The sequence below is a fragment of the Magallana gigas genome, chromosome 9 (genome assembly GCF_963853765.1).
Source record: "Magallana gigas chromosome 9, xbMagGiga1.1, whole genome shotgun sequence".
Classification (NCBI taxonomy): Eukaryota; Metazoa; Mollusca; class Bivalvia; order Ostreida; family Ostreidae; genus Magallana; species Magallana gigas.
In genome coordinates, this window is record NC_088861.1 from 23175381 (window position 1) to 23190153 (window position 14773).

Genomic DNA, 14773 nt, shown 5'->3' on the forward strand with positions numbered 1-14773 from the left:
TTGAATTATTTGTTTAAGGAAGTTAGGTTTAATTAATAGTTTTGCTAAATGATTACTATATAATGTTTTTCTATAAGACAAATCAAGTTTATATTTATATTCCTTTAGACTGATCTTCCGGCTGCACTGTGTAGAAATGCTGTATGGAGGAGGAACCCCCAGCTGACTGTACAGGAGGGGATGGACCTGGGCCACCAGAGTACCGTGTGTCTACTGAACCATTTCTTCATCACCCTGCTGGAGATCCCAGAGGAGAGGACACTGGTGGAACCACTCAACAGACTGGTCCAACAGCCAGGGGACATGCAGGTGGGTGGACAGGGAAACTGTGTTCAGTCAGTGATACATGTATATTGCACATGTATCTTTCAAGTACAAAGACCTTATTTTAGAGGGAGGCTCTGTATTCTGCAATAACTGAGTTCTGATATCATGTTTCATTTCTTCACAAAGATGGGATAAAAGAAAAATGCTCATAGGCTAGTATTTCTCTTCTCAGCTCTGCTTGCAGACTCTGCAAAATTTCATTTATGTTAAGCTAGAGTGAGGGAGGTTTAAAATCTAAATTCTGTAGAAACCTTTTAGATATTAATGGCTGTTTATCAGGTCTGTAAGAAATGGTATAACCCACATCTCAACCCACATTGACCAACTGAAAATGCAATTATTATCTTGACCTACAGAACTCCTTTCTACCAACTATGCCACAAGATGATGTTGCTGAAATAAAGGAAGCTTTGTTGGCAGCCAGAAAGGGAGGCGATGAAAATCCAGTTTTTTATCGTAAGTAAAATAATGTTTTATAATATTCTTGATTGTAAATACATTAACTGTTTATAGTGGTTATTATGTTCAAAGTTTGATTAACCGTAGATCTACATGTTCATTAATTCAGCAAAAATGACATCAAAGCCTTTTTAACTTTTGATCAGAAAGATTCAGTTTATCATTCAGTCCAAGTGAGCTTACTAGAAGGAAACATATTAACCATGTCCACAAATTTCTTATCTTTTCCATAGGTTGTCCTAATGGCCATCCATATGTGATCGGAAATGTGAGTAGTAAATGCATTAAAAATAAGACATTTAACTCTTTGCTTGTGTGTGCCTTGGTGTTTTTTTTTCTATCAGCAAATTTCTTGCAGACAGCATAAACTTATTTTCAAAATGTATTTTGTTTTTCTGTGGTAACTTTGAAATGCATTTCTAAATTTATTTAATAATAGTTCAGCATATTCATGTATTAAATTATTTATGATATGTGATGACCACACTCCAGTTTCTGTAGTACCGTATTTATATATTCTCCACACTTTTAAATCCCTAACATTTCCAGAAGATTCTAATGTAACTATATTTCTGCTTGTATCTGTTTTGTTTTCTGTTTTGTGTGGGCTTTGTATACTTTGTAATTTCTATTCTATTTCTGGTGTCTTAATTATCAGGAAGTTTCATGTCTTAATTTCTCGTCTTGTTAACAGGAGCAAATTAAAGAAGCTGCCCCCCCCCCCACTCCCCACGCCATTTAGAATGACGTTGCATATGATGTGAAAATGTGTCTCTTAATAAAGTTTGTGTTAATGGGTTCCATTAATGAATGCAAATTTTTCTTAAAAAATATTTGCTAGTATTCTCCATTTGTTTCTGTTTGTACATACTACTTTTGTGTCCTGTTTTCTCAGTTAAAAAAAATTGGAGACTACATATGCAGTCACATTATTGTAAACCAATAATTCCCCCCCCCCCCAAAGTAATTACTAAACCGTCCGTGGTACATATATTCACAGTATATAACAACTCTAGTGGGTTTTCTTTACAGTTTGCACTAAAACATTCTGAAGATAGAGTTAAACTTTCAAATTACATCAAAGTCAATTAATCAATGTCAAAATTACTGAATACTGGTAGGTTGAATTTATTTAACTTAAATCCTAAGAGGTTATGTAATAGGTTTATACTGAGAGAGTCACTTTAGCTTTGTGTTTGATTTATTATGCATCCTTTCATACATGCAAAATCATATTAACTGCTCTTCTCTGTAATGCATATTCCTCTAGCTTATAAAAATCTTATAAATAATTTTTTATGATGACTACATGAAAATCTTTTATGAGTTATCAGCTTGTCCTCAGGCTAATAGAAGTTTTGCCAATGGTTTACGTTAGTCCTCGAGCATAAAAGATCAAAGTTGGAAGTTCACTTTTCAAACACTGAATGTTATAAACATAAGGTTCCCATAGCTCACATGATTGTCATCGATTGTGAATTGTAGTGTGGTCGTCCATATTATCGTGGGCGTTGTAAGGATTGCGGTGCAGAAATTGGAGGTGAAGGTCATCGACTAATAGCCAACAATCAGTTGCATGATGGGTAAGTTTGTGTATCTTGTTTATTGCAGTGTGGTCGGCCAGCCACTGTTGGTAGGTGTAAGGACTGCGGCCTGGAAATTGGGGGACAGTCGTACCAACTACGTGCTGGCAATATAGTAGATGAAGGGTTCGTCCATCTGTCCACATGTTTTGTAGAATGTTTTTGACTGAAATTGGAAAGATAATCTTGCATAAATTGCAATACTTCAAGGGATATCTATTTCAATCAATTTTAACAAATGGATTGTTTCTTGTAAAAAAAAAATTGACATTTTACATATCTATATAAAAAAAACAATGTATATCATCATCAGAATTTGTTGATAATTTCTTAGGCTAGACCAGACTGCTACAGGACATGTGTTGGGTCGGGCGGAGGGGAGACAACCAGATGCCAGCCCTGAGAGAGGACTCTCTCCAATTGAGTGTGCCATTGTACGACTCTTCACTCACATGGCCATGTACCTAGGCGCCAGTATCAATCAACAGGTCAGATTCCGCAGAAGTCACATGCAAAGAGTACAAATAGTAGATAAGAAACATTTATGAATCAATTGATTTTTGACTAACCTAGAATTTTAGCATGCATATTTATTTATTGAATAAACTCTACATATAAATAATATTGTTTTGAAATCTTCAGGCCATCCAAAGTCTGATAAAGCCAGACCTTGATGCTAACAATTTGCTGCCCTTTTTGTGGGCTCACATAGAGAAAGACCTGCTGACCATTCAGAGAGCCGTAGGGAGGAGTGTGGATGATGTCTATATCCTTATACACAGTATCTGTAGAGACATGATGAGCAAACATAGAGGTAAAGTCTGGGGAAAGGAACTATGTTGGTATGGGGTGGATCAAATATTGAAAATAGGAAGTGTTGTTTTTACGGGCCGCCGGAAGGCGGTCCGTTATTTGATATACATTTTAATAGTGTTACTGCATTTCTGCGGGATAGTTCTTTTTTAATAGAAATAATATTTTGCTTCTTTTTATGAATTGAAAGTAAATTTGCATGTAGAACTATGTTTTATGCCTTATAAAAAATATCACATATTTTTGGTTTTACTAGTAAATGAAAACTAGGTCATACTTAGTAGACTGTCGTGTTTGGCGCGTTTTCATCGAGACTATAATCTATTCGGAAAATTTCGGAGCTCTTCATTCTTTTCAAAACAATGCATGGGGATCAGTATGCGGGACATACTATAGACCCGAAATACTAAAGACCTGAATGTCATTAAATTTTATATAAATGATCTATTTGAATTTCTATGTGCCGTGTCAAATAAAATGACTTTGTTTGTGTATTTATTATATTTCCATGTAAAATATGGTAGAAATTATAATGAAATTATATCCATATCAATTATTTACGCAAAAATATGACAGAAATGAAAATTTGTATTGACTGGAAAATTTGAACTAATCCATTACTATTTTATCATGAGGTCCCTTAAAATCATATCAACTAATGCATTAAGTTTTCATTCAATACAATGCAACAACAAAAAAATGGTTTGAAATACATAATCTCCAAGAGAAAAATGATGAGTTGAACTTATTGTATTACAGTAATGTACAAATCAATGTGTTCTTCATTACTTCATACTATGGCAATGACCATACAATTACCGTTAGAAATGCTAACAGTAATGAACTCGATTCTTTATGATGATAGTAAAATGTCAAACTTCAAAACAAGTTGCTGAAAGTATATTAGAATTTACCATAAAAATTAGTACAACCAACTTTTATTTTCTTCTTTTTGGTGTGTTTTTATGTAAACAACCAATGATTCATACAACAATTATATTTTTTGCGGCCCATTTGACGCTTGCGTCAATATGATTTCTTGTGTCTCTTTGTAAAGATTGTAAAGAACCCCCCCTCTCTCTCTCTCTCTCTCTCTCATCTTTAATACTTTCCACATTTCAGGTGGTCAACTGAATCAAGATATATGTGTTTTGGCCAACAAGGCAGCTAGAAAGAAATGGGAAGAAGATTTTGCAAAAACCTATTTGTCACCGGTTCTCCAGGTATCTGTCCAATATATATTTACAGTAAAGTTTTTTATTAATAAGCATGGATATAACATCTTGATTGATAAAGCAAAATTGTTTAGAATCTTCTGCAATCCAAAATATATTGCAAAGGCACTGTAGTTTAGATTTTGAGTAAATGCTTAACCTTTAATTTGTAGTTGTCTTGAATAAAAGTAATAAATGCATGTAAATGATGAATTTGCTATATCCTCAAGTTCATAATATTTTAATTTACAAGAGTTTTGCTGTATCATTGCCACATTTAAGATGGTCAGTGATTTCTTAAGTCATTAAAATCATATTTCAATTTTAATCTGAAGTGTTTTTTTTCCTTTTAGGAAATGACAAGAGATCTGAAGACCATGAATAAAAAGCTTGCCAATGATCAGAGATTGGGTATGTCTCTTTGAATTTTAAAGACTGAACCTTGTCTATTATCATACAAAAATACCTAGACAAGTACTTCTGAAATGGAAATTCTTTCATGTAAATTAGAGATATTCTTAAGATATTGTTCTTTTGATTATACGAAATGATAATGGTGTTTTGACTGCTGAATTTGACAGGGTCAGACCCACTGCTGTGCCTGTTGTTTGAGATAGACGTTCCATCAGAGCATTCCTCCCCCAGCAGCCTCCACAATGTGGCGGCTGTGTGGCGCTACAGGTCCCAGATCACCATGGACCACCTCCTACACACCGTGCAGGTCCAGGCTCCCACCCACAAAGTGTTGCTCATGTTTCTACAGGAGGTCAGAATTGTTATTCTTTTGGTTATAGCAGATGTAGCTGATTTAAGTTACTGTAGATTCTTAATTAAATGTGAGGAATTAATTTCCGCGTAAAACCACAAGAAGCACATCATGCGGATTTTAAAATCTTGCTTTTATTTTTCAGACATACATGTATGTAGTCTAAATGAAACTATGCTTACAGTTTGGCATTTGCGATTTTATATTCTCGCGATTTGATGCAAAACGGTTGAATTGCGGAATTAATTACTCGCCTAAAATAAGGAATCTACAGTATTCAACAAGTACATGTATCCTGAACCTACTCAGATTGTTGCTGTGCTATTTAAATGTACCACAATGTATCTTGTATAATATGCACTTGTGTATAATAGACAACCCCCAAAGGTGACCAGAACAAAAGAAATGATATAATCGATTAATTATAGTCAAACTCTTTGATTGTTGTACAGTTAAATAAACATTGTGAAGAAACGTATGTATGTCTTATATCGTCATTATTAAGATGTACAAATGATCGATGTATTTTTAGCAGTGTCTATGTAAAGCAATAATGTTTAACTGCATAACTGGACACGAAGTAATCAAGTTTAATAAAATCAGTATAATTGCTAATCTTCATGCACTTGAAAACACCCTGTGAAGTCCGACACAAGACAGGTGCATGCTTCTGACACCGGGAATTGTTAAACAAACATTGACCACGCGCCGAGTCAACAGGTGGCTGCTTACGTAATGGTGAATACACTGGCAATTTAAACTCGTTTGATGCAAGAAATAGTGTTGAGAGAGGATAAATATTTCAATACATGTACATGGAAATAAAACTAAGAATTAGATTTTTCTGATGCAGTAAAATTAGACTACACTCACACAACTAGCATAACACGCTATATTGGCAGTCAATACTCCCGTGGTGTCAAGAATCACGGCTTGAAAAAATGGGGTAAAATTTTAGTCCTATGTACAACATGCACCCCCCACTTTTGATCAAATTTTGGCTAAAAAAAGTGTGTATTATACACGCAACATTACGGTAATCATCTATTTCAGTAAAAAAATGTAATCATCTATTTCATTAAAAGGAGAAGCAGCTAAGAGCTATTCGTCTTGTACCTAGTATCGTGAAACTCCAGAAATTGCTGATTCAGCGATTCCAAAGGAAGTTGGACAGAGGGGAGGCTTTAACATTGACCATCGAGGATATGATAAAGGAGTATGAAAATGGTAAAAGAAAATTAGTACATAATGATTTTATGACTTAGTTTTAAATTTTTGTTGTAGTTTTACATTGTTAAATAACCCTTTTGCTTTGATATTGAATATTTTGTTTTCAAATTTTCTGTACTTTATGGCCATTAAATTGTAGAGGGTCGGTTGGATGAGATGAGGAATCTGGTGAATGACTTTATTCTGGCCTGGCAGTGTGTTAGAGACAAGCTCCTTTCTTACAGTATGTGTTGCAAATTGTCTGAAGTCTTACTGGTTTTTACACTTGAATTAATGCAGTAACTTTATTTAAACACATTTCCGTGTTACATATTTTTATTTTCTAAAGGCTACATGCTTGAAAACTAATCCATGAAGGTTATATTTCACATAAAAAGAAACTTGCCCCATGATGTTCATTGTGATATGATGACATATCAGAAGCAAGAAGTGAAGAGTTGCATTCAATGTTATTGTTATGATCCACTTTTTTATGATCATGGATATTTATATGAAAATTTTATTTCTTATTGATAATAGAAGACTGATAATATGTTAAATGAAATAGAAAAAAGACAAAATATTTGAATTTGGACAGTCACTTAAAGCTTTAGTTAGCATCTAGAAAATTGTCAACAATGGTTCAGTTAATAAAAAAGATAAACAATGAACAGATAGACAACAGTACAATTGTTCGAATTTACTTTCTCTTAATTGAGAGGAGCATATTATATTTAATATTTTGTAGCCTTTCCGACCTTGGAGGGATTAACCAAGATCCCCAAGGAGTTCTGCCAGAAGCCCATCACTGATGCCCACCCAGTGTCTGTGCTGCTGCCCACTTTTAGGGACAATGGGCTCTGTGCCTATGGTCTACTGTACTATCTACTGAAGAAACAAAACAACTTCCTGCAGGAGTACTGCAAGGTGAAGAAACTCAAGTAAGTTTCATGGCAGTTTTCTTTCAATTGTAAAGAGATGGAAACATTCAAGTGAACATTGAAGGGTGTGCATCATTGTAATATGTGAAAATAAAATTGAAAATCATTCCTATGGGTAAATACCTGATCATATAATGGATTATACATATGTAGATTCATATTTTAGTCAAAAGGTGTATATAGCACATTTACATGACTGTAATTGACTTTGATTGACAGGTACACAGATCTCCCCAAGGTCCAGTTGAGGGACGTGACCCCGGCTCACCTGATCAGCTACCACCCTGACAGGGACATCCTCCCCATGGTGATGGCCAACTGTCACTACACATTCCAGGTGGGCAAGGGCACCAAGATAGACTACAACTTTGGGGACTTGGAGCGCCAGCTCATGGACCGATTCCTGTTTTCCAAGTCTGTCATTGAGATGCCAGTGTATGAGGTATGTGTCACTAACACAGAGGTTAGAGTCACATTGATTTATAAATGTATTACACATTAAACTCCTTCACAATATATACCTGTCCATAATAATGTTTAAACAAGTGAAATATTTTTGTCTTTGCAGTTTGAGATGATGACGTACAGATCAGAGACAACTAATGCTGTGGTGTTTAGAGATCTCCGACAGAAAATCAAACAGGTGAAATTCTTTTTCTAGATTAACTGTATTGAAATAGAGCAAAGACACAAAATATTGTTTCAGGTTTACACTTACAAGTGCTTCACTCTGATTGGTTTGGGTGTCTTGTAGGAACCTTTGACCCCTGTAGTAGCCAATCAGATCTGTGAGGAGACCAGAGCTTACCCTGACCTTTGTGAGACCTTGGACAAACTAGAAATCACCATCAGCTTCCTGAAGTCTGTAAAAGGAGACCCCAATATGTCCTTGGAGAAATTCATGACCCAGACTCTCAAGATGGAAAACCCCTTCCCCAGTCAAAAGGTTTTATTTTTATATTCTTTAATGGTATAGACCTTATGTATTCTTGTTCTTTGCTTCAGATAATTCTACTGTAATTGATACAGAGTATTATTAACTAAACTTGAGTGCATTCTTTTTAAGGCAAGGTCCTCATGTCAATGCAAGCATGCCCAGTCTCTGTGGATAACTTTGGCCATGGAGAAAACCCGAAGACAAGCCTCACACAAACAGGTCGGTTGGTTTGTCTATCTTTAATATGTTAATCTATAGTCAAAAGGACAATATAACCAAATAGGAGACAGGCAACTGTATTTTTCTGACATTTTTATAAGAAATACTTAACTTTGTTTAATTATGAAATTAATATGAAGATCAATGAATACCAGAGAGAAGATGTAAATCAGGTGTTATTTCTCCCAATGAATGTTGCTATTTAATTTCTCCAATCTCTTTTTTGAATGGGTAAACAACTCGAGCATTAATTAAGTGGTACATGTACATGTATGGTGTCTGTGTTAAGCACAAGATATACTGCAAATACTATATAACTTAGTAGTACATGGTGCCATTGTTTGTCAATGGTTACCAAAGCAAGAGAATTGAATTTCTATTTGCATATAATTATTGCATCGACTGGGTTTTATTATATCTTGACACATTAACATCACATTGTATACAGAGATTATCAGCAATTCGTCAATGATTTACATTTATATTAGATGTTCAAAAAAAAAATATTTTGCATTTTTCTTTCCAGGATGCATTTGAAGGTGTAGTGACAGAACTGAGGGAAGAGCTTAATGCTGCACAGAGAGATATGATCACGTCCATGTGTGAAGATATCTCCCTCGAGAGACTGGACCTACTGCTGGAGATCCTGTTTGAGTGCATTATGCTGACAATAACAGTTCCTAAAGGAACTGACGATGATGATTTGGACATGGCCAAACTTCCGTAAGTGGAACCCTTCGAGTTAGTCACCATCCTAATGATGTCTAGCTCTCTTTTGTTTTGATACAAGTTTTTCATTAGATCCAACAACGTATGTTTTTTTTTTTTTAAATTTTACACAGGTGCAGATTTATCATTATCTTCCATAGCTGTGCATAAAATCTTTAGATTATTCAAATTTCCAGAATAAAAATTTTAATACTTTTTATTTTTGTTATTTAAATTTGAAAGCAGATTACATATTCATTATATGAATATCGGTACATCAAGAATCACCTAACTTCTATAACTATTCATTACAGTTTGCGAGACACACTTCTTGGATACATATCTGCTCCTCAGTATGACCTTGACCTCAATTACCCAGGATGGACGAATGATGTTATAGAGAGAATTCCAAATGAAGGAGCGGGTTTCACCCCCATTCTTAACAACCAAGCAGTTGATACCTGGCTGTTTTTGTATGCTCTTTTCACAGTCAAACAAAGTGAAAGAAGATATTGATATGTGAGGTGATTAACTAGGCAATTAAAAACTGAGAGTGAAGGTTAGACTAAAGTAAAATCAGATATAAACTGTTTTGAAATTTTTTTTTAATTAAACTTTTTCTTTTTTGAACTGAAAAGCTTAAGGTTGGAGCAACATGTTGAAGATTGTGAAACCCAATTATAACTGCTGTGTATTTTTTCTATATTGATCATTTTACTTAAGGAGAAACATATCAAGGAAATATGTTCATTGTTTGGGACCAAATTTTCAATGTGATATTGAAATAAACAACAGTGCCAACTTTATGTTATCTTACAAAGAGTGATCGGCTTTATTATGTTTTGATGTGCTTTCTGTTGTGCATTGCAGTAGATACCTGATTGTTTTGTTATCTTTAATGTTTTTTTTTTTTTTAAGTTTTTGTTGATATTTTGTTGCCTCTGATTTTGAAAATAAAACTACACAATTTATACATACATGTATATTTGCCAATACGCTTATTTGCTTTATTGCACAATTGTTGTAATACTGACCACACAGAATGTAACTGACTTATGTAGCTTTTTGTTTTATAAGGTTTGGTTTATCAAAGAACAATGTACTTTTTGTTATTATATTAAAACTTGTTTTGCACAAGCTTCATATGGACTTAGATTCACACAGTTGTTTAATGTAGATGTGACAAACCTTTTTCTTGCTACACGTTTATGCGCCATGTGAAATTAACAGTATGGTATATTTTACATCTATTTGTAGAAAAATTGAACTGCATACTATCAAAATCAAAAAGATAAAACAAAGAAATTATGGTATAAGGCAGAAATAAAACATGCTAAATGGAGGTCTTGATACCTCATTACCTATGTAAATAGGTGACAGTTATATAATTGTAAAAACTAATTTTTCACATACCCTCTTTATCTCTGTATCATGCCAGGATGTTTTATTATATAAGTTGGCATTTTGCATGCTTTGAGTTATTATTTTGTGTAGAGATTCTCTGGATTACAGTTGGGTTAATTATATTGCATGTAGTCAGTTTAAATCCGGTGATGTACTACATATAACTGTTTGATACACTGTCATGATGTATAACAGGAGTGAATTATAAATGACTTTTTGCATTAGGAGTAATGAATATGCACAAATTGTCTGGAATCAGACTTGAGCTTTTGTGTATATACCTAAATAGCTTTAATATTACTGTTTTGGATACACGTACATGGTAATGCAATGTACATGTACGCAAGTGTCATGCATTTGTGCAATAAAATATCTTTATTACATACTCCAGTTGATTATTTTTGTGATTTCTTTGATTATGAAGTTAGTGTTCAATCTGACATTTAAGTGAAGTCGCATATGCGTTTTTAGAGGTGACTAAAAGTGAATACATCTTAGGATACAATCCATGCATGTTTGAAGGAAATTGATATGTTTTTTGATTGTTTAAGAAATTTTAGGCGGCCCTATATTTCCTGTGAGACAACTGAGAACATATAAATTCTTGGATGCTGTTAAAAATGCATATAATTTTTGCTCGTTCATATCCCGGCGAATTATCCTCGGTGAGGCTTTCTCTTGCTTTTCATGTGTAATTAGATGTTATAGTGAACGAAAATGCCATATGCAGATTTTCATATATCAAGAAAAAGTTAATAGGGATTCTTACCATCCAGCCCATGAAAAACTCGTCTGTTTTTAAAAGATCAATTCTATGTAAGAATCAATGATTTATATAAGGGTCTGGCCACCCATAGTCACCAATTTTCCTTATATTTCATACATGGACACACCTAGGTGTAAAACGCAAAAAACCACTAAAAGTTGGTTGCTGGGGGTAACCGTTGCCATGGTAATCGAAGCTAAAGATGGGAAAATAGTAAAACTTTCCTACTTTGAAGCCATATTAAAAGGTTTTGCCCACTAATGTAAACTATCAAAGACATAAAACAGCCTTTATCCTATTTTCAATAATTTAATTATATAAGAAAATTGATGGAGAAACCAATACTTTTAAAATGTTACCATGGAAACCGTTACAAATTTTTGAAATCAGTTTTCTGCGGTTTTTAAATAAGCCGAAATGGGAACTTTTACATCCATATCAATGTCCATGCAATATGTATTTTATCATGAAAATTGACATCCGTTTTTATGGCAACAATGCCAAAAATTAAGAAAATCTGAGAAATTGAAGATTATTTCGATATGCTTTCATTCCTGATTTTAGAATTTATTTGCAATTGTTTTAGTTGGAACTTGTAAAAATATATCTAAATTTTCATTATACACCACAAAAACCTTTGTTATGTAACAGAGAAGTGTTGTTGCTATGGAAAATTAAGTTGCATAAAAAATCACACAGAAATTCTTACTTTTTGAAAAGTCCATAGCAACGGCAGTTATTTTTAGAAAATTTCAGATTTTTTTCAAGTGTCATTAAAGTTAAGGACATACTTTATTTTTTCTCCCCTTTTGATAATATATATTTATTCATTATAAGTGAATAATATCCATTTAAAGATGCCTAAAACATTATAATTTTCCTTATTTTTACGCTTGTTACCATAGCAACGGTTCTCAATTTTCATATTTAAATTTTTCATTGCACAATCATAATAGTGTTTACCAAAAAATCCAAGATTTGCATTTTTTATCAAAATTAGATGAAGAAAACTGATTGTAAAATTTCTGTTAAGTAACCATGGAAACGCTCTAAAAATATGCGTTTCTCCATGAATTTTTTTCTGTCCTTTGAAAAATGACAACTATTTTTAATAATATATTCTACCCTGGAAACCCCAAGTTCTGCACATTACTCACAATATGTTCTCAAATAAGCATTAAAATGCCATTTTTACATCTTTACCCTCGGTTACCATGGCAACGGGACCACATAGCTACAAATAAATGGTGTTAGGCTTTTTTACTCACCAAAGTTTTTCAAATTGTCAAGTATGAAGAAAATCCGTGACTATGCGTGGCCACCGAATTTTGATTCTTACATAATATTGATCTTAAATAAAATTTAATTTAATTTGAATAAGTTTTTCTGAACATCTCTTTTTTCGTTCCTCTGTTTCTCAATCAGTACTGTCTATATACACCTGTCTGTCTGTCCGTCCATTTGTTATTTTGTTATCTTTACTTCAAATTCTAAAACTGCCGAATAAATTTCACACAAAAATTGGCGCACAGAAGGGGAATAAGAATCTTAATTGTAAATCTGAAGGACAAACCAATTTTTCAAAAAGAGATACTAGAAATCATTGAATTTAGAAAAGCTGTTGTTTTAAAAAATACGCTGAAAAAACACTCCTTTAGAAAGACCTGAGGGGTGGTATTGTAATGTCGAGGGCTGATACAGGCTGTGATATTGAAAAGGGGTATTTATCATTCTATTTATTACATACTTAGTAATTAAATTTTAAAAAAAAGCATCATCTTGGACAAATTGATTTTAAATATTACTTGAAAATAGTCTGTACATGTATTAAATAAAAATTAAAATTAAATAAAAATATGAGATCTTATTGTTTAACCAAACATGTAGCTATACAGAACCGGGATTTCCTCGTGTTTTAAAATTAACTGCATTTAAAAATGTCGACTGTAAGACATGTTTTATTTTCTGTTCGTAAACATCCAGAAATGCCGAAAGCAGAAAAAGGCAAACGAGTTCCGGACGACGGACAATAGGTGGTCAGAGCCCTCGGTTTAACTGAGCTAATATCCTGTTATATTAAATACACGTAACGCTATTGTGCAGTTATTATGAATTATGAAATTTGAAGTAAATTGAAATCAACTATGGTTTCTTAGGAATGTTGGCTAGGTCCTGTATATCGAAATGTCTAAGTTAAAAAAATCTGTTGAAATCTCTTTGCTTTATATATTCTTACTAATGTTCATATGTAAAATGTTCAAATCTTAATCAATAATGTTTACATAGTTTGTTATTGTCATTTTTCATAGCAAAGACTTAATTAATATGTGCTCTGCTGTATCTTGCCTTCATGCACAAAATGACAACTGGTTTAAAAATAATTCTATTGTTTTAAAGACTGACCTGGCCCTATGTAAAGAGTAAAGAGTGCATTTAAAAAATGTCGTGTTCATTACCCCCCCCCCCCCCCCCCCGCCCGTGCTGCCCCTAAAGTAGTTATGGTCGCCTTAATTGGAAAACCGAATTATTAAGGAATTTCTAAGAGGTGGTTTGGTTTGGATTCAGAATATATATATATATATATATATATATATATATATATATATATATATATATATATATATATATATATATATATATATATATATATATATATATATATATATATATATATATATATATATATACAGCTACATGTACCTTGCATAACTTTATTAATTTAATCAGTATTTAAAAGCCGCAATAGGACTTGTCTGACATGTTTCTCTTTTTTTTTGCCCTTATTTTTGTTCACCCTAAATGTATTTCGCAAAACAGATTTCCTTATTGCAGTAGAATTTTATATTTTGTACTATTGCTACCGGGTGGCGATAAAGTTATTATTAATTGTACGGATAGTACAAACACACAAAATTGATAATACCAAGGTCAAGTACGAAAACCAGACAACGCCGACCAAAGTTCAATGAATACAACCAATGAGAACGAATGCGGAAGCTATATTACTGTAGATAGCCGCTTTCATTATCAGTTGCTTTTTGTTTTGGCAGCTCCCCCTTGCCTATTTAATTTGCATTTTCACCTTCACAATTGGCCATATATCTTCCTCATTTGGGTTTGTTGTGGTGTAATCTTCACTTTCCAAATCATTCATCGTAGAATGGCTGTTCGAAGTCTTATTGATTTTATCGGCCAAGGTTTGCCGAATGGACAAAATACTGGTTTTGGCACGTGCGACATTGGGACGTCATAATAGCTAAATCAACACCTATATATTATGAACAAAACATTTTACTATTATACGCTTGAAGAGAATGAAGAGAATTAATTTTCGATTTATTGCAATAATCGGTCGATATACTCTCATCAGATCTATAAACCATGTACTGACCTCATCAAAAGGCCGTAATTGTATGATATTGACCAT

General features: G+C 33.3%; 1 protein-coding gene across 3 annotated transcripts in view; it reads left to right on the forward strand.

Annotated features, from left to right (window-relative positions):
• The window catches only part of LOC105324838 (E3 ubiquitin-protein ligase rnf213-alpha), an 84399-nt gene extending 73429 nt beyond the window's left edge, over positions 1-10970 (forward strand). For 2 of the 3 annotated variants that reach the window (XM_066072389.1, XM_066072387.1), the window contains exons 76-93: positions 109-309; positions 684-783; positions 1020-1054; positions 2398-2495; positions 2704-2857; positions 3012-3183; positions 4305-4405; positions 4750-4807; positions 4978-5162; positions 6248-6389; positions 6532-6615; positions 7120-7312; positions 7532-7754; positions 7881-7955; positions 8067-8258; positions 8379-8468; positions 8995-9191; positions 9491-10970. In XM_066072389.1, the coding sequence (XP_065928461.1) occupies positions 109-309; positions 684-783; positions 1020-1054; positions 2398-2495; positions 2704-2857; positions 3012-3183; positions 4305-4405; positions 4750-4807; positions 4978-5162; positions 6248-6389; positions 6532-6615; positions 7120-7312; positions 7532-7754; positions 7881-7955; positions 8067-8258; positions 8379-8468; positions 8995-9191; positions 9491-9692 (2502 nt within the window). In that variant the 3' untranslated portion in view covers positions 9693-10970. Of the gene's footprint in view, positions 1-108; positions 310-683; positions 784-1019; positions 1055-2271; positions 2370-2397; positions 2496-2703; positions 2858-3011; positions 3184-4304; positions 4406-4749; positions 4808-4977; positions 5163-6247; positions 6390-6531; positions 6616-7119; positions 7313-7531; positions 7755-7880; positions 7956-8066; positions 8259-8378; positions 8469-8994; positions 9192-9490 lie in introns of all 3 variants that reach the window. The other variant, XM_066072388.1, reaches the window with a different exon arrangement.
• Positions 10971-14773: the final 3803 nt, after the last annotated feature.